This window comes from Alligator mississippiensis, chromosome 13 (assembly GCF_030867095.1).
Source record: "Alligator mississippiensis isolate rAllMis1 chromosome 13, rAllMis1, whole genome shotgun sequence".
NCBI classification, from domain to species: Eukaryota; Metazoa; Chordata; order Crocodylia; family Alligatoridae; genus Alligator; species Alligator mississippiensis.
Window position 1 is genome coordinate 32605645 of NC_081836.1, and position 26587 is coordinate 32632231.

Consider the following 26587-nt stretch of genomic DNA (forward strand, 5'->3'; position numbering starts at 1 on the left):
CTCACCTCAGTCCCTGGAAAATTATGGAGCAGCTCCTCAAGGAATCCATTTCTAAGCACTTGGAAGAGAAGACGGTGATGAGGGAAAGTCAGCATGGATTCACCAAGAGCAAATCATGCCTGACCAACCTGACTGCCTTCTATGAAAAGGTATGGGGAAAGCAGTGGACATCATGCTTTCCCCTCACTCTGGACTCATCTGGGCCCCAGCCTGGCTCCCTAGGGAACCTCCTCTAGCTTCTTAGTTCCAACCCAAGACTGCTTCAGCTGTCTTATCTGTGGTGGAGCTCCAGTGTTGCAGTACTCCTGCTGAGGTATAGTCCTCCAGCTGGGTTTCTCTCAGGACCTGGGCTTATATGTGCTTGGAACCAAGCCCTTCTCCTGAGTCAGTTGACTCCCTCCAGAGTCAGGTGATCCCCCGCCCCCATCAGGCTTAGCTTCACCTGGCAGCTCCCTGGGTCATCTGACTCCCAATAAGCCCTGGCCCCCCAGCCGCCAGTGGCTTCACAGGCTGCCTGGCCTCTTAAAGTGGCAGGCACCCCAAGTGCGCTGCCACACCGAGCAGTACTCTTATACTCCTCCCTCATTGTTTGTCCAAGCTTCGACTACTTATAAGCTTAATGTTTGTGATTTAGCTTACTGAAGATTTCCCTGCTAAGGCAAGATGGGCTTCTGCTATACTTGCTAGTCTTCCTGCACATTGCAATGGTTGGTCTCTGCACTCTCAGTAAGGTGTCTTTAAAGTACAGTCATCTCTCCTGGACTCCTCTCCCCCTCAAACTGGTTCCCTAGGGAATCCTGCCTATGAATTCCCTGAATGAGTCAAAGTCTGCTTTTCTGAAGTCCAGGGTCCTTTGCTACTCTCTTTCTTTCCTTTTCTGAGGATCATGAACTCAGTCATTTCGCTGTCCAAGCTGCAATCCACTACTACATGCTCCACCAATTCTTTCCTGTTTGTGAGCAGCAAGTCAAAAAGAGCATGGCCCCTAGTTGGCCACTCCAGAACTTGCATTAGGAAGTTGTCCCCAACAATCTCCAGAAACTTCCTGGATTGCCTTCGCACTGCTGTATTGCCATTCCAGCAGATATCAGAGTAAGTGAAGACCATTATGAGAACAGGGTCTGTGATCGGGAAACTTCTATTAGCTGTTTGAAGAAAGCCTCATCCACCACTTCCTCCTGGTCTAGTGGTCTACAGCAACCCCACACCACAATATCATCTTGTTGCTGTCTTCTCTGACTCTAGCCCAGAGACTCTCAACAGGCCTATCTCCATTTTCACACCAGAGCTTTCTGAGCAATCATGTTGCTCTTTTACATAAAGCACAACTCCTCCTCCTCTTCTCCCTTGTCTGTCCTTCCTGAACTCCATGGCAGTGCTCCAGTCATGCGAGCTCCCACCAAGCCTCTGTTATTCGAATCACGTCATAGTTCCATGATTGTGCAAGGGCTTCCAATTCTTCCAGCTTGTTTCCCAGGATCCATGCATATGCGTACAGGTACCTTAGGTAACTAGTTGATTGACCTGAATTCTCAGGATGAATGAGAATGCCCAACCCCGCTGTTGACCCCTCCTGCTTGCGCTTTGTCCAGATCACCCACTTCCCCATTTACCTCAGAACTTGTGTTTCCATCCTCTGGTAAACCTAATTTAAAGCCCTCTTCTTTAGGTCAGTGAGCCTGTCTGTGAAGGTACTCTTCTCTCTCTTTATCAGGTGGATCCCATCTCTTCCTAGCAATCCTTCTTGGAACATCATCCTTCTTCTTGGAAAAAGCCAAATCCCGGCTAGTATAAAAAGCAAGAGAAGAAAGAGGGCTGGGGTTTTTATGCAGGCCATTGTGGGGGGTTTATGTGTATTTTTGTTTAGTTTAATTTTGACATTCTGGATTCTTTAATGCCATCATGATAGGAAGGCTTTGTAACTATGGGAAGGTGGATTTTCAAAATTGATCTGCTCTTTAGCCATTAGTGTGCTCTATCCAAATCAGAGGATTTGAAAGGTACTTTTTAGAAAGCTACTAAATATGGTGATCCAACAAATTATGTATCTACATTGCAGTACTTTTGTCTAGTCTTTATTTCCTTAGCTTGTTAATGAGAATATCATGGGAGATGCTTCAAGAGCCATGCTAGAGTCAAAGTATGTCACATCCACTGCTCTCTCTGCTCCCATCCACAGATATATTAAATATGAAAACCTTTATTGCTTTTACTTATGTTCGTTATTGTTAAATAATGCCTAAATTATAATGAGCTTCCCTGTTTATACAAAGGTAGAAATAAAAAAAATTCTATGGCTGATTTTGCTTCATATTTACAGCCTGAGGTAAGGTCAGTTGATTTAAACTGCCATAAAAATGGTGTGCTGAAGGAAAGGTTTATTTTCAAAAGTTCAAGATTTAGCTAACAATATGTACTAGATTGTAGTGTATGTGCTGTATTTACTTACACAAGGAAATATGAGTAACAGACACTCATTTGGGCCATAAAAAATATGCCTGTGTGAATAGGGAACTATTCAATTTGGATCTGGCTGATTCGGCTGCCAGCAATTCGATTCAGAGATTCAAATCGCTTTTCCGATGCGGAGATTCGGCCATAGGGTATAATTGGGAATCAATGAAATAGCTATAACATTGCTGTTTTTTGGCTGATTCAGATTAAAATTGCATGGATGTTAGCCTCTGCTGTGGGCATAAAGCCTGCTAAGGCTCAAGGTGATAGGTTTGGGGGTTTCTGGGAAACTGCATCTCAAATTCCTAAAAGCAAAACTCATGTCATGTGTGTGTGTTAAGCTACAATGGGGTGAAAACTGCAGGGGTGGTATCCCCTACTGAAGCCACAAAGTCTGCCAAGTTTCAAGGAGATAGGTGCAGAGGTTTCTGGGAAAATGTACCTCAAACTGCTGACAAGCAAAACCCATGACATAGATGAGACTGTGTGTGTGTTAAGGCACAGGGGGGTGAAAACTGCAGGCCTGCTAGGCCTTGCTCTAGCCACAAAGTCTGCCAGCTATCACAGAGATAGGTGCAGGGGGAGTCTGGGTTCTGGGGCCCTGCGCCTCTGGTCACAGGCAGGTAAAACTTGTGACACGTCTGGGTGACAGTGTGTGTGTGTTCAGGTGTTCCCTTCCTGGCACTGACACCTCTGCACAACATGGCGGTGTGCCCCAGTGAGGCCTTCTCCTCCCCTATAGCCTTGTTCTGGTCCACCACTGTAAATGGCAGCAGGTAAAAATAATGTAGGTGGCTCAGCACCAATAGCACCAGCAGCATCTAAGGTAGACAGACTGAACTGTCAGGCCCTTCTTTCCTCTCAAGTAGGAGCACCTAGTGCATGTCTGTTAAGTGCACCTTCACTGTGTGACTCTGTATGTGTATGTGTGTGTGTGTGTGTGTGTTCAGGTGCTCCCTTCCTGGCACTGGGGCCTCTGCACAACACAGCAGTGTGCCCCAGTGAGGTCTCCTCCTCCCCTACAGCCTTAGCTCAGTCTACCACTGTAAATGATGGCAGGTAATGATAACATAGGTGGCTCAGCACCAATAGCACCAGCAGCATCTAAGGTAGGCAAACTGAACTGTCACAGAGCCTTTTGTTTTATAAAGGAATTGACAGCAAGAAGTAAAGATGTTGTGTTGGATATAAGTTACTCATGGTGTGTGATGGCTTATCTTGTGTTTTTATGTTTATTATGAAAAAAAAATGGAATAGTTAGAGAAATATATCTTAGCAAGGTTTTGGGCTGCAAAACCCTTTGTCAGGCTGAGGAAGTACCTGCAGTTAGTGTGTTTCCTCATCCTGGATGGAAGGAATAGTAAAGAAGCCAGAGACTGCCCTGGAATTCAATGCAGACAAGAAAGCCAGTCAGTGAAAATAGAAATGGAGGAGTTAGGGGGCGAGGGACAGGCTGGAGTTGGGGTGGGGGGAAGAGGGGATGTAGCAGCACAGGTAAAAGTGCACAGGTACCTGGGGAGTCCACAAGTTTTTGTATCTACTACCTAGGAGGCTGATGCAGTGCAGTTCATAGGCCCAGCTCTGAAAAGTGGTTTGTATATTCAAACAGGAACATTGATCCCCTGGAACTTCTCCATTTGGTTCTCAAGTTCCCTTATTATGGGGATCAGCTGGCTAAGGAGGGCATCACCAGCACTAAGTGTCTTGGTGACCTTGAGGAAGGGCTTGAGGACCACCAAGATCTGGGAGATGATACCCCACTCAGCTCTGTTCAGGGGGCCACTGATCCTGATCTTCCCAAGCAAGGCTATCTCATGGATAGCCTTCTGTTGCTCCACCAGTCTTTCGAGCATCAGGTATATGGAGTTCCACCAAGTCTCCACATCCTTCATGATTTTGTGCTGTGGGATGTTCAGCTCTGCATGTTTCTCCTACAGCATTTTTCCCCCCTTGATGCTGTGGTGGAAGTAGCCCGTCAACTTCCTGCACTTTGAAATCAGCTGGCTTGTACTGGTAGTGGTGGCAGTGCCATCACCAGCAGCCCTGTCCCCCTTCAAGGCATCCTTGACTATGAGGTGCAGCCTGTGTGCCACACAGTAGATGCCAACAAAGTTGGCATTATGTACAGCCTTGACCATATTGGCCCCATTGTCGGTGACCATGAACCCGTGGGTGAGCTCGGCCTGTCCAATGAGCCACACTTGTACCATGCAGTTCATGGCCACCATGATCTCCCTTGCCACTTGGGACTCATCCAGCACCTCGGCTTGGAGGAGAGCCCACCGACAGCCTGACTGATTGCACCAGTGCCCTGTGAGGGAGAGGTAAGCGTGATCACCACCCTAGCTGCTCCAGGTGTCCAAGGTAAAGTGCAAAGCTACCTGTGGACCTGCCTTCTGCAGCTCCTCCCTCAACTACTCCCTGCATGCCTCATACAGGGAGGCCCCACCATCCTGCTAAAGGTGGTGCATGTGGGCACTTGGTAAGATGGGGTCACAAGTGCCATGAGCTGCCTGAACCCTGGCTGCTCAACTAGGAAGAAGGGCTGGCTATCCAAAACAAGCATCTCCCTAATGCTCTGGGTGATCTAACTTGCCTTGGAAATGCGCCTTCCTCTGTCTGCAGCTTTCCCCCACCACTCCAGGGTGGCCTGCCTCTGCTTTGGGGTGATGGTGTCTTTGGTGTGAGCAGGGGACTTCCCTTTGGGCATGCTTACACTAGTGCCAGGCTGAGCAGGAAGAAGGGCAAGGAGGTGCTACCTCCTGAGATGCAGTAACATCGCTATGGTGGTGAAGTGTTTCACCTCCTTGCCCTGTCTGACCTGGCTTTGGCAGCGCTGGTAGATAGCAAACCTGAGATCAACTGCAAGCTCAAAATGCTCCCACACTATGCTACTTGCTTACTTTGGATTGAGGGTGGGGAGCCTGCCCTATTTCCCTCCTCAGCAGACTGAGGTACAACAGCAGGAGAAGCTGCCTTAGCTGAGCCACTTGCCTGAATCTCCACAACCTCGACCTCCTCTGAGGTGCTGCTTTCTGGAGAAGGAGATCTGGGTCTAGGGGAACTTTGAGGGTTGTGGAGCACAAACTCTGATTCCCCCTCGGTCTCCAGAATTGCTTGAGCCAGGGTGCTCAGGACCCCTGGTTCCAGCTTCTCCTCTGGCAGTGGGAGGCTCACGCTGGGAGATGACATTAGGGTGGAGGAGACAGTGATTCTGCTGCTGGTGCCTATTTCTGGAGTTAAGGGAGGTGGTGCTGGTGCAAGGATGTCAGGTACAGGTACTGCTCCCACCTCCTTGCTTCCACTGGCAGCAGAAGCCTCATGGCTGCTTGGGAAGAGAATGCGTCTATCTTTGGGGGGGCAGGGACTTGCAGCTGTAGCTTTCCCCCACCCCCTGTCATTCCCCTGCCAGAAGACCTGGCACCTGCTTTCCAGCACACTTCATATAACAAGGAATAACGGCCACAAGTTGTTGGAGAGTAGGTTTAGATTAGACATCCATAAGAACTACTTCCAGGTTGGGTGGCTAGGATCTGGAACCAACTTCCAAGGGAAGTGGTGCTGGCTCCTACCCTGGGGGTCTTTAAGAAGCGGCTTGATGCCTACCTGGCTGGGGTCATTTGAGCCCAGTTTTTCTTCCTGCCCAGGCAGGGGGTCAGACCTGAAGATCTTCAAGGTCCCTTCCGACTTCTATGATTCTATGATATTAATCTTTTCTAAACTGCAAAAGGTATGTGTGTGTGTTGCTCCTTTTGTGTTATGTGTTTTATTTCCTCTGTGTTACATGCGTGCACTGAACTCTTCTTTGATTCAGTAAGAAGTATTAAGAACTATGTAGAAAATGTGTGCTGTCTGTCTGTCTTCTTCTCCACTGTGATGTATTTATTTACTATGAATTATGAATGTGAGGTGTGCCTCTGTTGTGTGTTTTATTCCCTCGGTGCATGCACGCAACACAGGACTGCTTGATTATTAATAACTATATATGGTGTCTTCTTCTGTGATGTGCTATTAATGTGAATGTGTGACTACTACTGTACTTCTTGTTCTTCTTCTGTGTTGTAATGTGTACCTAAATTAATATATCTCGTTCTTCTAAGACCCTGAGTTCTGTGTTAGTCTCAATCTGAATCTCTGTCTGACTTCTGTGTTGCCTTCAGTCTGTATGTAAACTAACTATAATAATATTAATAACTAATAACTATATATAATCTGATTCTGAATCTATTCTTCTATGAATATCTGATTTCTTCTATGTGTGTGTGAGTGTGTGTATGAAGTGTGTGCTTCCCTGCACAGTGATGGATCACACTGCCAGGGGAAACACTGAGCTTTCTTTTTTTAAAGTATTGCAAAAAAACAAAAAGAGAGAACAAATATAAATTGAAAGAAATGAATTGGATAAGTATTAAATAGAGAGATTCTAAGCTAAAATAAACTAAGCTACACTAAGCTAAGCTAAGATATATTCTATCCAATCCTTTCTAAGAACAAAAAAGAGCAGGCAACTGACTGACTAGGAAGCAAGCCAGGCAGTCCAGTACCTTTCTGATGATGTTGCTCACTCAGAACTAGCTCACAAAAGGCACAGCAAGCCTGCAGACACAGGCTTTTATGCTGTTTCTATGTCCCTCCCCACAGACACTGTGACTGGAAGGGTAGTAGGAGAGAAGTCACAGTCAGTGGCCAGCTAGAGATGTCAGTTCTTCCCCCGCACTGCTTCCCCTCCCTCTTCTAAGTTTCTGTTTCCTCATAAAGACCTGAATCTCTGAATCTTTTCCAAATCTTTTCTGAATTGATTCGGAGGCTCCAAATCGATTCAGAAAGTTAAAGCTTCTAGAGATTCGATTTGGATTCAGATATTCGGCCTCTGACTCAGGCCAAATCTTCTCCAAAGAAGTCTCAAAGAAGCCTCAAATCATGAACTGTGTCCTGATAAAAATACAATTCCCATCATGAAAACTTTTAAAATGTATCATTCTCTCTCCTGTTTCTCTTCAAAACAGGATTTTCAGAAAAAAGCATTTAAAAGAACATTTGGATTTCTTTGGAGGAGGAGGAAACCAAACATCACTTTTTTGAGCCTTGATAATCTGCCTCTGCTCTAGGAGATAAAATAATTTATATTATGATCTTCAGTAGTCTCCATATTTTGAGAAAGTTGATAATTGTTGATACTGGATTCATAACCCAGCCCCGATACCTTGCTCCAGCTGAGCACAACTTTCAGACTGACCACAACTTCTCCAGTTGATAGGTGAATTTTATTGATGCACAGTGATGGGAAATAAGAGCAATGCAGGCAAAGCAAGCAAGATGATTACAGCATACATTACCCAGATTCCCTAGTGCCCAGAATATACACAAGGCATGCAGTCCATCCGGCCAGTAGGGAAACATCACCTTGAGGTTCTTTGCTTGAATGTCCAACGTCAGCAACCTTGGAGGTCAAGGACTGATAACAAATGTCCATTTGCTGTTTTGAAAACTCCTCCTTTTGTATTCTTTCTTTTCTGATAACTCTTCATCTTTGGACATTGTTAGTTGGTCTTCCTTGTGGTCATCATACTGTCCATGTTCTGTTTTGTCAGCCAAAACCCTATTTTCATGAACCTATCAATGCAAACATCCTAATTTGGGCTTTACCGGTGTCCTCTTAATTCGGTCTGTTCCCCCAAAACCAGAAAGCTCAAGGGTTTTTGCAAGTGGGCACTGGAGCCCTGAAGCCAGGCCTATCTCTATTATGAAAATAAAGTTTGGATGTTTTTAGTTTTCCAGGATGTGCATATCCATTGGCTGCAGAAACCCTGTCTTCCCTGAAAGCTGTGAAAGTGTGAGACAAAATAAGCTTTTAGACATCAATTAATCCTTGTTGTTGCCCTGGACCATTGTCCTAATACAATATCTGTTATACCTATGAGCCAGTTCCTAAAAGTAGACCTCTACATATTTTCTAGCCATCATTAATTAGTATTTCAGATTCAAAGATTAGCATTTTAAAATTGTAGATAATCATAGAATCATGCAATTAGTATCAAACTTAAAGGCCATCCAACCCATTGTCTAAATGCAGGATGAATTATTCTTACTTTATTCCAGAAAATGTTTTTTTACAGATTTTCTTGAAAAACTAGAGGGAAGGAGATTCCATTACTCTATTGTCCAGACAGTTTGGAAGCTTTTTCCTGAGATTTAAGCCAAGTTAGTTTTGCTGCAGTTTAAACCCATATCTTCATGTCCTGTCCTCTGTAGCAAAGGAGAACATTTGTTCTGTGTCCTTTCAAATATTTGAAAATGGCTATTGTGTCTCTCTTCCATCTCCATCTTGCCAGATTAAACATATCTAGATATGGATTGAGATGAAGTTTGGAGTCCCATGGTGAAGATAAGTGATACTAGATGAGCAGAAAAATGATTAATTGCCCAATGGTTATTTCTGCAACGTAGTATCTTTGATTGCTGTAGAATTACCTGAACTGAGAGTACATTAATATATATTTAGTAATATAGCTAGCGCTGACTTTTGGTTTTTACCTTGGAAAACTTGCAAGCAATGGAGGCTTTTTTATTGCCTTTGTGTGTGTGCATGTGTGTCAGTGCATGAATATATGTGTGCATATGTACACACATAGGCATTGGCCCCATTTTAGTGCTGTTGAATTATAACTATGACTGCTTTTTTCTCTAAAATTCCGTATACTGAAGTTGGAATAAAGGACTTGAAATATCAGCAATTGGGAATTAAATACTAGAATAAGTGCTCCAAGATACAGGCATGGAGTTGTTGTGGTGGGGAGCAGGAGAAGGTGCATATTTGAGAACAAAACCAGAGTATATATCACAACTTACAAAAAATGCAGTTAGTAATTTGTGCAAAAAGGAATCCACTTCAGTTCTAGTGCATAATGGAGCAACCGTCTTTCACATAGAGCAGTGGAACTCACTCTCCAGCCCATGGGTAGTTCCAACCCATGGACCCATGTCATCTGATCTGTGGGGCTTTCCACATTAATTACATTAATTGCTCCCACAACCACAGCAAGTAATGCTGCTACTGCCCTCTGCCACCAAATTTCTGGAGCTGTGAGGTGTCTTATGGTCTAAGTGACATAGCCCTACACTCCAGATTGTCCTAGCTCATAAATCTGTGGCTGGATCTGGCACCCATGGATTGACCCTACGCATGGGATCCAGCCAGCTGGTTGGAGAGACTGAGCGCATAGAAAGTTTCCTTTGTGTGTGCTGGAATAGAATTCAAAGTGAAAATTATACCTGGGACTGGTCAAATGCTAAACAGTCATAGATACAAAGGTAAATGTAGCAGACATTAGCTGATGGTTTTAGTATTTTCCTGAGATTGCATTCTTTAAAAATCTGAAGTCAGTTTCAATTCCCACTATACTACTGGGACCATTTTTAGATTGAAATCAATGCCAATAAATAGATTATCTCAATGAAGGAGATATGGTGTTAACATTTTAGACTACAATTTTCTGCATTTTTAACAATCTAGTGCTAGTTTCATTCTTAAGCTGTTTCATTCAGATAAAATGATTTTTTATTATTAACATATTTTTAGATTTTTAAAAGTGCTTGAGGTAAAGTGTATTATGGTATGATTAAATTATTTAATTTATTAAATTTAATTTAATAAAATTTAATTTATTTACTTTATTTTTTATCTCTTTATGAAGCAAGTATTGAATTACGAAGTAGAAATATAAAATGTTCTTAGTGTAAATAATAAAACAGTAATCAGGAAAGGTATATTATGGTATTTTTACTTTTTTTTTTCTTTCCCTACTATTGTCCTATTTATGCATTTGTATAATGTTGGGATATTAATTTTGGTAATAGTAATAGACAGCCACAAGTCATTGGAAAATGGATTTGGAAAAGAAGTCTGATGAATTAACAGATCATTTGTGAGTTTCTACTGCTTATCTATGCTACATCAATCTTGTGCTAGATCTAAATCACATAGTATTTTTATGCTTCTCTTTCAAATATTTCTTTCAGTTTAATAGTATGCATATATAATAATGCTAAATGATGTTATGTGATTGATAAAAAAAAAATAGGCTGCATATACAGTAAAATCTGTTATCCGACATCCCCCCAGGAAAGGGGGATGCAGGATAACAAAATGCGTCGATTAATCGAGTGGTCTGAAAAGGCGTCCTTGCCTGTTCAGGCTGCCGCTTCTCCCACAACGTCCGGGGCATCGCTGCCGCTCCCGCAGGCCCTGCAAGCCCCGCGGGACAGGGAGGCAGGTACTGCATAGCCTGTCATGCCCCAGGACCGTGGGGGCTTGGCAGCACACCCATGGTGGGCACTTCCGGTTTCACTTTTCCTTACAAGCCGGCATGCCAGTTAACAGAGTATGCTGGCTTGTAAGGTGCCGGTTAATGGAACTTTTACATAACTTCAGTCACCTAAATAAATCCCATTAAAATCATTGGGTGTGTTCAGATCAGCACACACATGCCTCTTGCCCTGTCTCAAACTCCTTTGAAGCAGGGCAACAGGCACATGTGGGAACGAAAAAATCGAAGTTTAAAAAAGCAGAGCAGGGCATGGTCCTGGACCGCGCCCTGAGGCAACTGGAAGCTGGGTCCTCCACAGAGATGCTCTGGCCGGACAGGGCTCCAGTGCTGGTGAATAAGGAGTCGGGGGGGCTGGACAAAGGGGGAGGGGACCATGGGGGGGACCCCAATGGCCCTGCCCACTCCTCTGACCCCTGCCCTGCCCATCCCAAGCTCCTCCCAGCCCTCCAAGCCTCCCCAAATCCTTGGCCCCCCCCAGCCCATAGTTTAAAAAAAAAGCAAAAAAACCCTGGCACTTAATGGCAGTTGGAGCAGCCATTTGGCTGAGTGGGGCCTCGCCCTCACAGTTCAGGGCAGGGTGACAGCCCCCGGGGCCCCAGCCTGGGCCATCCTGCCCCCCCTGCTGTCCTGTGCTGTCTTGGGGGCTCTGCCAGGAGGCTCTGGAACACCCTCACCTCTGCTTCTAAGGTAAGCAGGGGCTTTTCTTTCCATTTTTTTCTTGGTTTTTTTTCTGGGTCTTTTTTTTAAGTGACAGTGCCTGGGGTTGTGGGGGTAACCATGAAGGCCTGGGGGTTCAAATTGGGGGTGAGGCTGGGTGGGGCACCCATTGCAGGGTCTGGGGGAACAGGGGGTGGGGCTGGTTGGGGCAGCCATCGGGAGGCTGCAGCAGTTGGTGGGGGATGGGGCCAGGTGGGGCAGCAATCAGGGGGCTGGGTTGGGGCATGTGAGCCTTGGAGGGGGGGGTGGTAGCCGCTACAGGGGCCATTTGGCCCCTTTTGTGGGGGCTGATCCCTTGTGTGGGGGCTGAATCCCCTGTTGGGGGGCTGTAACCCCAGTGTGGGGGCCATCACCCTGTGGGAGGGCAGCAAAATATATATTCATGAATTCATGAAGCATGTATTTAGATTTAACTTTATTATTATGATAAAAGACTTTCTTTAACACTGTGGATATATCAATAAAACATTGTCCAACTGATTGTTCTCTCTCTCTCTCTCTCTCTCTTTAGTGGTCTTTTGTTTTACTTGTGGAGGAACATGGATTTTGGGGTATTTTAAAGAGTGACTTTGGGATTTTTTTTTATTTGTGATTTTTCAGTTTTCCAATAGGGAACACCAGAATTCCTGCTAGGGAGGCCAGTGGCAGAACCCTGCTTGCTCAGAGCTGGCTCCTTGGACCCAGCTGGCTGTGGCTGACCTCCTGGCCAAATGAGGCCAGGAGGACATGCTTTGACAATTCAGAACATCTTCCAAGCAATAGTTGCCCAGATGGCCAGGCAGGAGGCACACATGGCAGTAGTGCTGCACAGAGGCCAACCCTGCAACCACAGTTCACAGGCAAGTAGCCCAGAGGGGCAGATGCCTCTACTGGCTGTGCAGTCTCCATCTGGGTCTGGCAGGTGCACAGCAGGTCACAGCCAGGCAGCAGCCCCCACTGCCACACTGCTGCAGTGGGTAAAGGGTACAGGAAACTCTCAGGGCTGCTTCAGCAGTCCAGCTGGCACAAGGGGTAGTGTCCCCAGGTACGAGTTGGCTGGGTCCCAGAAGCTCCTGAGAGCTATTAGCCCTGAGCTACTTGCCAGGGTGGCTTTTTATACTGCTGGGGACAGCACAGGTGCTGGCCCCAGGCTCTAGCTCCCCCTGGCTGAAGATCCAGGAGGAGTCAGGCAGGGTTATTGTGCCCTAAGTGGCACAATTTGCTCCACACCAAAGTGCATATCCGAGTATGTGTGCTGAGGCAAAAAGCCCCGGCTCAAATTTTCACCACTTCTATTTGAGGTGCTGCATGTGCACATGCTTGCATGTGTGAACACACCCACTGGGGCTACTGGTTACTGAAATTACATATATATTTAAATACATACAGAATCATAGAATCAGGGCTTTACTTTTTGATTTATGACATATGTGATTCTCTTAGTATATGAGGGGTATGGAAGTTGAAGTGATTATGTTAGTGGTACATCCTGATCAAGGAGTAATATTTAGAGCATTTCGGAGTCTGGTTCAGCTCTTCAGACTGAAGGATGCTGCAGAACTGGCCATGGGAAGAGTGGGATACCTCTGTTGCAAACCTGTATAATATATTAAGAATATTGTACCATATGTTTTGCTTTACAACACCATATTAAACATTGTTTTTCATATTACTTAAGTGATCAAAATGACCTCACAAAGAGGGCTGTTGTTATCTCTATTATATAGATAAGAAATAGAAGCATAGAGAATGTTCAGTTTTTATATATTGCCAATCACCACACAAGATTGAGATGCATAAACTCAAAGATGACAAACACAAGTAAGTGATTTGTCTAGTCATACATCCAATCAGCATCAGTGTCAAGGAAAATTTGAGGAATCTGGATATCCACTCCCATTTTCTAACTAGTTGTGCCTCTCTTTTAAATAGGCGTATGCTGATCAGAAAATTATAAACAGTCTTGTCCCAATAGATTGTTCTATATTGCCCTAGTTCTTCCTAGTTATTGCTCTCCCCTTACCACTGGAATCACTGTGGGTGTTGACGGATGTGTAGCTCCCCTCTATGTCATGGTACTTCACAAGAAGCACCATGAGTCACAGTGATCCCCTGAGACAACAGGCATCTTTGTTGGTTCCAGGGGGAGTGGGGAAAGGGGGAGGGATCAAGCTCCACTTTGGAGCTGGCTTTATATCTGCAACCCCTCTCCCTTAGTGCCTCCCTGACCCCAGCTCCAGTGCTGTCTTTAGGATGGCAAGGGGGGAAAGGAGGTGAGGGAGCTCCATCTGGGGCATGGCTGTAGAGCACTTTCAGAGGGCATATCGTGTGACAAAACATCACTTCTGAGTGACTTACTGGTCACATTTGCATTCTAACACATCCTGGTTCAGCTGTGTTTTAGTCCTCTTACCTTTTCCTTTTCTCAGAATGGGAAAATTTCTCCTGTCTCCTGTCAGGAGTTTTCCTGAGTCCAGTGTACACTCACCACCACATTGTTTTTTTCAAATCTTTTTAATTTGGAAATTTGTGCCAAGACCTTCCTTTCTTCCTTCCTTTTCTTTCTTCACAAACAATATTTGCTGTGGCACTATTCATATATTTTCCATTTATAGACTTTCAACTGGCATCTGGTTGGACTGAACAGTAGGTAAAATGGATAAAATAGGCTCTTAAAAAATTAGTAGTAGATTGACAGTTGTGATGAAATGATGGCATTGAACTCTTGCAACCTATGAGAAATGCAAAGGAATATAGCCATGAAAACATGTACCTCTCATTTACTCCTGCTACATATATGCAGAAAATTGAAATAATATAATGTTCCCTTTGTTTTGGTGCCTGCCTAGGGCAAACCCAGCATCTGTCTCAGGAAGGCTTATTAGAGGACATAATTTTTTTTCAGTGTGCTGAGTAGGAGCAAGTGGGCAAGGTGGTATGTTTTAATGGTGCCACCTCTGCCATGTTGTGTGGGGATATGTATCACAGCTTGTTAATGCAAATGATTAAAGGGATTGCATATTACAAGCTTTTTTAGCTCTTTGGCTTTGCAGATGGCAGTTTGTACCACTGTAAATGTATTCAATCAATCTTCACTCGCCTTGCTTTTCTTAGAAATGTAGTATATTTTGGCAAATACTAAATCTTGTTAGTTGCATGTTAGAATTTGTTCTGTTCTTTAATGTCCTGTAATGACCAGAACAACATGTTCAGGGATGACCAAGCTAAGTGAATTTTAATGTTAATATTCTGTACCCAAAACATTTTAATTTTCTTCTATTGACATTTCAGCATCTGCTTGAAATACTGGATTCTGCATAATGCTGGAGCTTCACTTTTCACTGAAAACTCTTTGAAAACTATTTAAGCAGCTTTCAGGTTTTGTATCTGAAACTAATGCTTCTGATATAATGCCATATATATTCAGAGGACATGGACTGCCATTTTTATGGAGCTATATTATGCTATATACTTTTGTTCCTGGGTATGTTTCATGAAAGAATTCTGTCACTTTAATAATGTTAGAATGCTCATAGTGGTTTGTCTGTGACAATGAACTCTCAGAACAAAAGGTGGAATTCAATAACATCATTTTCCAGTTTGCCACAGTTTTCTCTTATTTTACTGACATAAATATGTCTTTTCTAATAGATACCTGCTACACGGTGCCCACAAATTAGCGAACGTTTTAGAAATATGCACTTGTGTGCAACACAAAAAAATATAACTATCATTTTCAGTTATGTTGATTTAGTTTTATCAATAAAATACATTTTGCCAGGAGTACATTATGATGATCAAATCCCAAGGAAGTAAATGGTGAAATTAGATCCTTTTATCAATTTTTCAGAGCTTTCTGGATTGATATTGTGAACTTGCATCTTGAAATCTTCAGTAAATGGTTTCTAGCATCCTATGCTAAGTATGATAAAATGCAGTGAGACTCTCTGTAAGTAGCCAGTTATTTACAATATGTTAGAATAAATATAAGATACAATTTCTCACAATCCTGTTACATTTCTCATTTTCCTGACTGGCTTTTCTTTTTTTTTTTTTTTTTTGACCTGATGTTCTAAGGATTTCCTTTTAGTACATATGAACATCTCCTTTTGACAGACAGTGTAAATTAAAAGATATGGCTAGGCAAAGGAAACTGGAATCCAAATATGCCCCCTGGGTTTTCATTTACAGTTAGGAGCTACAGACACAATTACTGCTGACAGAAATTCAGAGGCCAGTGGCAGAGTGCATGTGGCAGTAGACTCATGCCAAGCAGTAATTGGGCAGATTATTTTTAATCAGAGCGTATCCTACAGCCCAAACATTAGAAAGCTCTTGTAAGGCTGACAGGAAATTAAACTGAGACCAAACAAAAAGCCTCCAAATAGAAGTAATATTGTTAGAAGTCTAATGATGGCAATGCTTACTGCTTTCTGTGTTTGTCTGTTCTTTAAAGGGAAGGACTTTTTAACTTACAGCAACAGATAACATTGTCTAATTGCATTTTAGAAGTGAATTAAAATTAAAAGCAACTGACTAGATTCATTTATATTTTGGGGAAGGTGCAAAGTACCAGGTTTGGGAATCAGGGTTAGAGCTCAGTGTTTGTGTTTATCTGTATTTATTTCTATTTTTGCTCTGGGCTTTTTATAATGCCTAAGGGAGCCACTTATGTGGCCAAAATAATTCAAAGTCTGGGTTTCTCATGGAGTTTCAAAGTACCGGCAACTATTCACAAAGTCCTAAATGGCCTAGAGCTATCATCCTCAGTGACCCTGCAAGTACAATTTATGCTTGTTTGGAATGCCTCTGCTGATTGTCTCAGGGGAGGCCAGGCCAGGCCATTCTCAGTAGCTTGCCCATACCTCTTACTTCTACCAGAAATTCACCTAGACCCATGCCTTCCCCACCTTTGAGAAAACTCCATAAGACTAACTGACTGACATAAACTTTTCCATAAGTACTGAGCAGTATTTCTTCTAGTCTTCTCTCAAAGTCCTCCCTCTTCTGCATTTGAAGAAATTACTGTTATGGGCTGGAAGGAAATGGGAATAGGGGGTTATTATACACAGGAACTGATTGGAGAGTTGGCCACTATTTAAGTTATGTTCAATGCACCCAGTTACTTTAGGGCTGAATGCAATCAAATGCATGTGATTATAGGGTGTCCATGGAGAGGAACTTCAAAACAGGAGTGCACTGCTGGTAGTTTTATCTTCATATACCAAGGATGTCAAATATCTGGCTGGCAGAGCCCCCAGTGCTGCCCCTGACTCTGAGCTGATTCACAGCACATGTAGAGCCCAGGACATGTACTGCGTGTCGCACCTGCTCCAGAATCTGTGCTACATATTACCTGTCCCCGCTTGTCCTATCTATTATGGGGCTAATATGTGACTTATTTGTGATTACATCAATTGTTCAACTTAGCAGTAATTAAAGCATAGTTTACAAAGTATCTGTAATTCAGCTTTGGTTCATGTGAAGTCTTTAAGTGTAGAAGTGCACTGTGTGGTTATGTGCAATAGTTATTAGTTATCTACTAGTGCAACAGTATTGAATCGTCTTATTCACATGGTAGCTTTAAATCTGCATTGCAGTAGTAGTCATTAGTTAAATTTTATTACAGTTATAGTTGTTGACTTAAAAAGTATGGTATTTCCATATTTCCCTTGGGAAAGGGACATGTGTTTGCAGACTCTTGGGGGACTGGAGATGAATACTTGCACATACCTCTTCATTGTGGTAAAGACCACAGCCATGGAGAACTTCAGTCTTGGCCAATGTATTGGGTAGAGAACAAGAGAAATGGTCACCATTTCATAGGACACTCAGAGTTTCCCATAAGTTCTCTGGGCACCTGTGTGCAGGTAGAAAATAGGACTGTGGATTCATACCTATTTTAAAATGCATTTATGCCAGCAAACATTTGAGGAATTCTCTACTACTTGGCTTTGTTGACAGATCATATATAAATATGTTTATCTCTAGTCTGTATAATGTAACTATTTTAACAGTTTTCAGTGAAAGAAAATAAAAGAAAGGAAGACATTATAAAGCTAAGCAAATGGACTAGCAGTCACTAATTAAATGATATCCCCAAGTTGATCACTTAAAAAGTAATTGTTTTGACAGTTCCCTGTGCATTTGTTCTGACTTAATATAGCAGTATGTTGTAATGTACAATAGTATATTCTTTATTTTTGCTCAAGGCATATAGCATTTATTTGTGTGTAAGTTATCAGGGTTTCTTTAGTCACTTGAGCTTTTAGACTACAGGATAAAATGGAAGTATTAGCAGTTTGTGGATGTAATGTTTGTTGTTCATTTGTCTTTCTCACGTGAATTGAAGGTAAATTACAGTTCACATAAATATGCGTAAGATATTACTTGGGAAATCTATGTAATACTGGAAGATAATCACTTTGGCCTAAGACTGCCAGTGACAGATACAAGAACTGTTGGCTTTGATTTTGAAAAAGTACACTGATTTCATGGTTGCAATTTTGAGACGTGAATAAGAAGTCTTAACTATCAGTTGTATTTTTGTTGTGTCAGGATGGGCACCAGTTACAAGGCAACTTGCCCTCTCAGCAGAACCACTGGCCTGAGAGCAGCACCAGCTGCAAGCACTGAACTGAATGGGTACAGAGCTGGGTGGGCCCCAAAAGAAGGGCCCCACCTTGTATAGTCAGCCCAGTCGACTCTGTAGCCAGTCAGCTCAGCGCTTACAGCTGGTGCTGCTCTGGAACCAGGTGGCCTTGCTGAAAACGGCAGATTGCTTACTAACAGCACCCAAACATTGAAGCCATCAAAAACAGTAAGCCTAGGAGGAAAATGTAGCTTGGCTCCCTGAAAAACATTATACCTTTTGGATTATCAGGAGCTCTGGTCATTTATCCTGCCCTGAGCTCATAGCTCTAAAAGTTTTTATTTTTGCTGTCTGTCAAATTCTGAGGTCTTCTTGAACTTGTCTTACAGTGTATGTAGTAAATACAGTTCTGATGGGCTAGTGACTACACTTATTATTTTGTTTAATATTGTATGTGTTTTTATCTTCCATTAGTTTGGGGTAGCTGTGACTGAACTTTCATCTACAGAATTTTGGTCTTGTTAAGAATTAAGCAAATTTGTAAAGAGAAAGAAAGGCATCATTTAGGATAGACATGCAGTACATTTAACACGTGGAATTTTGAAAGGCGGGGGCACAAATATCTGTAACTAAGCAAACCATTATTTGATATCTAGATATGAAACGGCCTTAGCCCTCAAGTATCAATCTATATACAGCATATTCCTTGTATTTCTAAAAGTGTTGATTTCACTCATACTACAGCTTGCATATGGAAATAAAAATAGAAATGGGCCACCCTTTTGTTTTGAGCTATGATTATTACCACTACTAGAATGCAATGACTAATTCAGTAAAATATTGTAAGATGCCTATCAACAAAAAAGGTGGCACAACATAGAATGTCACCATGTTTTAATGTACACATATGTTATGTTCCAGATACTGCTTATAATCAAACCTTTTCTCTTTGTTTGCATCTAGTAATTTTCCTTTCACAATAATTCTTCAAGTTTACCACTGAAAAGTATGTGTGTGTGTGGGGGGGGATTTAAAATATTTACATAAAACACACATCTGTACATTCAAAATTATAACAACACTTTGAACTGTCAAAATGCTTGCATTACGGCTCTGCAATTACCATTTGGGAACTATACAGTGTCTAAATAGGTCATGAAGCTAACCTATATTTTAGGCTTGTAGTAAATGCAAGGACACCTGCTAGGTTTTCTTCTACTTTCCATAATGCAAATCCATTATATAACCACACAAAAACAGTTGTCAGTATAGGTGTTTAGTCTACAATCATACTTTTCATTTGTGTTCTGTAATGCACCTGAAGAAGTGAATTAACTTAGACTGGGAATGGGTTAACCAGTTCTAGTGAGCACCTGCATGTGCAGCCCCAGGACTGGGAAAGGCCAGCTGCTTGAGCCAGCCTCAGGGCTGTGCTCTCCCTATTTCCAGACCCTGACCAGGATATTTTTAGCCCCTGGACAACCCCCTGCTGCGACCCATCTTCCCCCAGCACCCTCCCCCTTTGCAGGTCCAGCAGCACTTGTGATCCATCAACCTCATGAAGACTAACTCGCCTCACTAATTCTGCCTACCCCTCTCCCCATTCCAAATTATTTACGCAGGGTTCCACGCGCAGCTTCTGGCACTGACAACCAGCTGTACACATGGCTTCCAGACTATGATCATGTGGTTTAAAGTAAACAGCTTGATTGTAGACCAAGTGTGGCAAATGTGTATACATATCCTTATTACAAGGTGAAGCCTAGCTTCACTATCAGGTAACAAAGGGTACCCCTACATGTGCAAGTAGCATATAGAAATAAACTCTGGCACAGATTGCACCAGATTTTATTGCTCATTGGCATAGTGTTTACACATGCACCTGGGATCACAGCATGCTGAGCCAGGTTGGAGCAGCCCCAGTTGGCAGAGGGCCTGGAGGGTCAGCATGCCAGCCTGGGGTTGCTCTGCCCCAGCTCAACATGCTGCATAGGGGCTGGCTAGGGCACAAGGGTGCTACAGTGTGGAGCCAGCCAGCTGGCAGCTCTGCACTGTAGCACTCTCATGCCCCAGCCAGCCCCGGTCACAGTCTACATGTGCATTTTGACACATGTAAATACTCTGCTTTAGGATTGTACTTGTCCCAGACAGTACTATTCTACAGTGGAGTTAGTTAATTTACTGCACCCTAATATGGATGCACATGTAGATGGTGACACTTGACGGTGGAGCTAATTAGTCAGCTCTGTAGTAAAGCACACATGTAGATGCACCCACTGAGACCAAAAAAAGGTAATGTGCCTATTTGCATATTATATAATAATCCCTCTCTCCCAGCTTTCTTGCTCTTTGTATCTTTAGATCAAAGAAACGCATGTAATAATGTTTAGGAAACTGAGCCAATCTCCCAGTGTGGGAAAAATGTGTTAAAATGTAAACAAAATCTCAAGTGAATCTCTCCATTTAAAAAAAATGTTTTGTTTTTTTTAGGAAACCACACAGAAGACCCATGCAAGTGGTGCCTACAGTTTTCATGAGAGGAGCCTTCTTTCTGTAAGTGCAAATGTGTGTTTTCCCTGTACTTGTATTTCTCAGTTAGATTTGGACTAAAAACTCAGATGTGTAATCATAAGGAATCAGAGTAGATGATGTACTTAATATCTGATTCTTGTTAATAGTGTATCTTAAGACACAGAACATAAGTACAAGAAATAGATGACATTCAGTCTTTAATAAACAGTGAGAACATGTGCAAGTGTCATGCATTAATGAATTATCATTTCTATTTATGGCCACAGGTTCAACCTAAATGTATTCTTTCTGGGTTTTTTTCATTTTGCATGCTTGGGTAATGTCACAGTACTGTATTTCTTCTACCTCTGGCAAAAAAAAAAAAAAAAAAAATCTTCTACACCTGGCTGAGGCTACAAAGCATAAAAACATGCCTTTGCATACATTTTTCCCCTAAGCAATTTAGGAATAATTCATTTTGCTTTCATTGTTAAAATGAGTATATAATGCCAATATAAGGAATACAGTGAATTAAATTGATGACTTTTAGGTATGTATAAAGGTTTTCTGGTGTTGATTAAATGTTTTCTTTGTTGAATTATTAAAAATTAGCTGAAATAATTAGACTCCAAACTGGAGGTTATCTCTTGTACACAATTAGTTATTTTCATGTTTTGAATTCGTCTTTTTTCTTCCTGAAATATTTCATCTTAGCTTTAACATAGAAAATAATTGTGCTCAGTGAACCATATCTGTTGAAGATTGTTTATTAGGAAGGAATTTATTATATTTTACTGGTAAATAATAAATGCATATACAAGTCACAGGAAAACTAATTTAAGGAACTAATTCAGGGCAGATTGTATTTTATTTTTTTTTACAATTATTTCACTACCTAATCCTCTACTGGAAAACACAGTGCAAATGCCTGGCATTTTTGTATTGGGTAACTTACGTTGATTGTTATGTTCAGCAGGAGTGGCTTCATACTGGAGGCCACAAGCCATTCTGTACTGAGGTAAATGAATGGAAATGGTTTTCTACTTTCACTTGGTTCATATAGTAAATAAAAGGAAAAGTTGCACATATGGAGAGCAGAATGAATTCTTTTTTGGCTTTCAGATAGATCAGTATTAGTAGCTGAGTGCACCCAACTCTCCTACATTTTGTATCATTTAAGGGATTAGACATGTAGATCTTGTCAGAAGTAAAAGGAGTTTCATGCCTAATTCCCTTATACACCATGTGGGGAATTTCATTCTTAATGTCTTTGAAGTAAGAGTTCAATATTTCAGAAAAACTGCATGACTTAGTGGATAAAGAAATGACCATTCATCTTGAAGATAGGTTTGTATTAATTCTGTAGTGCTAAATGTGCATGTTGCGTTTAGCTTTCAGCTTTTCTTCTGTCATGATCAGTATTTTCTATCACAGTACAGCCTCACAGTTCTTAGCAGGATTTGACACATTTGACAGCTTCTGCTAGAAAATTCTGGTAGAAATCTAAGGAAGAGGCTGAAGTTTCTAACCTTTGGGAGATAATGGTCCCCGAGATAATTAGTAGTATGTTGTGAGGAAGTTGACATTAATTTGTCTATGAATATAATACTTTAGTATCTACAGATGCATTCTCAGGAAAAAATATTAATCCCTTTTCAGCAAACTAACACAGAGATTACAGCAGATGACAATAAAAAGAAAAAAATGTTCATTTGGAATTTTGGGAAGGTTTAATTATGCCAAATCTCTGCGTGCCTAATTGGTATTATTATTTTCCCTGGTGATCATAACCTAACTGGCACAATGAATATCAATCAACTGCTAGGGCTAAGGGGTCATATTTTTACCAAGCTGAGATTGAAGTCCAGCATGTTGCCTGGTAACAGAGTATGTAGATGAGTTGGCTCTTAAGTACACCATATGGCTGGGCGTTGTGCCCTATTCACCCATGACATGATATACACATGTAGTACATTACTGATTATAAAATGGTTTATCCCATTCCTTATTTAGAATCGGATCTTGATACAAAAGTACAAGTCAAAAGCAAAGTTGTTCACGTATCTAGAATAACTTGCTATAACATGCATTTGTTCTCTAAAGATTAAAAGAATGGGGATTATGACACTAGTGTGGCTTGTTTTTCACATTTTTTACAGAAGCTCATTCCATTAAACTTTTAAGTTACAGTTATTTTGTAGTCTTTTTGTCTACTTTATTTTGACAAGTAAATATACATTATACAATTCAAGTATCATGAAATAGCTGTTTTAAAGACCTAAATCTACCAAAATGATTAATCTAAATGAAAACATGGATATTTTCACTTTTTAGGATTTTTTATCACTGTCACTGTTACAGTAGTGCTCCCAAATATTTGGCCCATTGTTCTAAGTAGTAAACAGGACAATAAGGGACATTTGAAAAAGCTGACAAATTAAAATAATGATGACAGACTAGGTATTACCATCCCCATTTTACAGATAGGAAACTGAACCTTATAGTCTAGGGGCCCATAAACCAGTTTAAGTGATCAGAAACAGGTTTAAATCTATAACAGAACAGAAGTTTAGTGGTTTCAAAATGGCCATCCTGGTTTAAGATAAACCTGGATGAATATAGTATCAGACTTAATTGATTTAGGTTTACAGAACTTTAACCCCAGATCCCCTCCCAACTCAAGTTATGTCACAGTCCCTCAACATCCCAGGATGCTTTGCAGCCCTGGGATGTTCTGTCTGCTCCAGCAGAGCAGGGCTGGCCTAGCTGGCACAGGGATGAGGCAGTAAAGCCTCTGCTCCCTAGCTTGCTTCCTGCCTGGGCCTGTCAGCCACCAGGAAGGGGCAGGGGAACCAAGCCCCAGCCTCCATAGCCCAGGTCTGCACAACCCAGGTAGGAAAGCCTTGCAGCAGTGCGTGTTCTTTATTCCCCTACAGCCTGGGGGAGCTGGGCTGGAATCACCATAGTCCCACCCCATAATAGGCTTGCAGCCTCTCTGAGAGGCAGGGGGGGAGGAGGAAGAACATACCCCTGGCCCAGCATCATCCCCCTCCCCACCAGCAAGGGTCTGCATGGAAGACCCCATGTGGGATTTGCCCTGCCCACAGCCCAGAGAGCATGGCTAAGAAAGCCCCAGTAGTTCTCAGCCCCCAGCCTCTCTGAGAGTCAGGCCAAAGGAGAATACACCCTGGCGGGGCACCATCCTCCCCAGCAGGGGTCTGCATGAGTGCTCCCATGGAGGGGTTTCCCTTCAGCCCAGTAAACTGGTCTAGGAAAACACCAGCCCTGACTCCTTCCCAGCTGGCAGCCTGCCTGAGAGGCTGGGGGGTGAAGAACCTCTGGCTTAGTGCCATCCCCACCAGCTGTGGTTTGATTGGGGAGCCCTCACAGGGAGACTTCTCTCTGCCTCCTGCAGCCCAGCAAGCTAGGCTGGGAAAGCCTCAGCCTTGCCCCCTTGTTGGCCTGGCCTGCTGGGCTATGAGGGGTGGAAATGCTCCCCTGCAAGAACTCCCCATTGAGACCTCTGCTGAGGGGGCTGGTGCTGAGCTGGGGGTGCATTCCCCCATACAGGGGCTAATGCCTGGCCAGGGTGTGCTTCCCTCCACACACACTGGCATACCAGAGAGATTCTGGTGCTGTGGGGGAGAGGCACCAGCCCACTTGCTGGGCTGCAGGTGGGGAAAAGTCCCCTGCTAGGGCTCCCCCCCACAATCTCAGCAGGGCTTCCCCCCCCCCCGGCAGTGTTCAGACCTCTGCAAGGGAGTCAGGGGTGTGTTCTCATCCTCTCACCCCACCCCTGCTCCAAACCTCTTGGAGAAGTGGGTGGTGGGCAGGGGGTAGGGCTGGGAGAGACTGGTTGTTGGCTTTCCCCTTCCCTGTGGCTGACATTATGGGGTGGGGTGGGGTGGGGGTGTCTAGCAGCCAATCAGATGTGCACTGCCACCAGCTGGGTTTGGCAACCTTCAGCATTCTCTAGTATGGAGGAGGCACACAGGAGCACCCCCAGGCTCCAGACCTGGGACTATGCAGGTTTCTGCTTGCTTTGGCCACTGGAATACTGAATATCAGTTCAGTTTGTTATCAGTTTAATCTGCACAGCTTAGAAAAACCTGCATATATTTAATTGATTCTGCCTTGGGCTTTTTGAACCTCTATACTTAGCCAAAGAGATTAAAGTTATCTGGTCACAGCAGTTCAGGGTGTCTCACTATGGCTCCAGGGATATGATTTCAAGGCTCACTTCGAATTTTTACCAGAGACTACCCCCATTTAACCCAGATGTAAAAAAATGTCCACTGGTCATCCAGCTGGTGAATTGAAGAAATCGAAGAGGTGCTCAACCTCTGGCTTGTTGGCCAGATCTGATCCACGGAGCTGTGTCATCCAGACTTTGAGGCATTAGGTGGGTCCAGAAATATGCCCTGGAACTTAGACAATGAAGTTATGAAAGAAGGGCTAGATGATTGTTATACAGCAATGGGAAAGGGAATTTGGCCACTGGTGGCCTGTAGGCAACTGAGATCATGAACAAACATGCATTTTAAAAGGGGTTGAAGAGCTTCTACCTATTATGATCTTTATGTAATGTCTGTATCATCCTGATACAAGTTAGGGAAATTGTCTGAAACCTCAATGTGGCATGACTATTACAAGATCATGCAGAAAAAACAGTTGAATATTGGTATCATTTTATACCCATGCCATTGTTATGTTTGTGTAAGTGAAGCAACTGCTGTTCTAGCTCACAAGGGTTGGATTGTGAACAATATTGTAGACATTGTTTTGTAGCTGCAGTAGCTGACCCCAGTTTTGATATCTCAGTTATTGCCCTCAACCCAACTCCTCCACTGTCCACTGTTCACTCACCTAAACCAATTTGTCTTATGTGAGTGATGTGAATTTTACCCCCAAAAAGTTCAACAATTCTTGAGTGGAACAAGTATCAGTTGCCATAAATACCACAGAAACTGTAGGAGCCTCTTAGTTATTTTTCTAGGAGTTTATAAGTACGGAAACATGAAAGTAAACTTATATTTCCTCTCTATATAACATGATTAACAGTCTTCTAGAGAGATAAAATCTAGGGGTGTGCAAACCAGTCGCTGATTCAATTTGGAGAAGATTTTTTCTGATTCGGAGGCCGAATCACCGAATCGAATCAGGAGATTAAAAAAAAACCAACCCTCTGAATTGATTCAGAAAAGATTTGGTGATTCAGAAGGCAGTCTTGCAGGGAAACAGAAACTGTGACTGTGACCTTCCAATCACAGCGTTCTGGGGGAGAGACTTAGAAACAGCACATAAGCCTCTGTCTTCAGCCTTTCTCTCCCTTTTGTGAGCTGTTTCTGCCTGAGCTCTGGGAAACCCCCTGTTACAGGCTACCATCTGGTAGCCTGTAACAAAGCCAATTCAGCTGAAATGATTTGGAACAGTGATCCGAATCTCTGAATCAAATCGCTGTCCTCCGAATCAGCCAAATCTGAATTGAATACTTCCCTATTTGAACAGGCCTAATTAAAATCTATACATTTGTTACCTTTATCATGGCTTCTCCATTTCCAGATTGTATTATATCATGTATTTTTGATAAAACATGCTATAGTTAAATGGTTTAACTGGTGTATTATCATATTTATAGGCCTTTGTGGGATAGAGATTCTTAAAGTATAATAGTTATGAGAGATTAATGCTCAATCCTGCCATATTAAAATGTATATTATAAAACATAAATGACCATTAGAAGCAAAAAGAAGAAAAATTATCAGTGTTTATCATTAAGTTAAATGTAAAGTAAGTAGAAAATATGTACATTTAATTTGGGTAATGTAAAGTCTACACAAGCAGATGGTTAAGCATTCATGTAATTTAGCACATATTCATGCTATTATCTGATGTGTTGAAATTGGAAAGGCGCTCTCTCAGTGCAGTACATAAGGTGTTTATTTTCACCCCTTTCTCCCAAATCTCTGTAAGGCCTATAAAGTTTATATTGTGGATGATCTCCCAT

At 42.6% G+C, this 26587-nt stretch overlaps 1 protein-coding gene across 15 annotated transcripts in view; it reads left to right on the plus strand.

Annotated features, from left to right (window-relative positions):
* RBFOX1 (RNA binding fox-1 homolog 1) overlaps window positions 1–26587 on the plus strand; it is a 1765957-nt gene that overhangs the window by 335816 nt on the left and 1403554 nt on the right. For all 15 annotated transcript variants that reach the window (XM_059716749.1, XM_059716748.1, XM_059716737.1 and 12 more), the window contains exon 2: window positions 20560–20622. In XM_059716749.1, the coding sequence (XP_059572732.1) occupies window positions 20560–20622 (63 nt within the window). The remainder of the gene's footprint in view (window positions 1–20559; window positions 20623–26587) is intronic.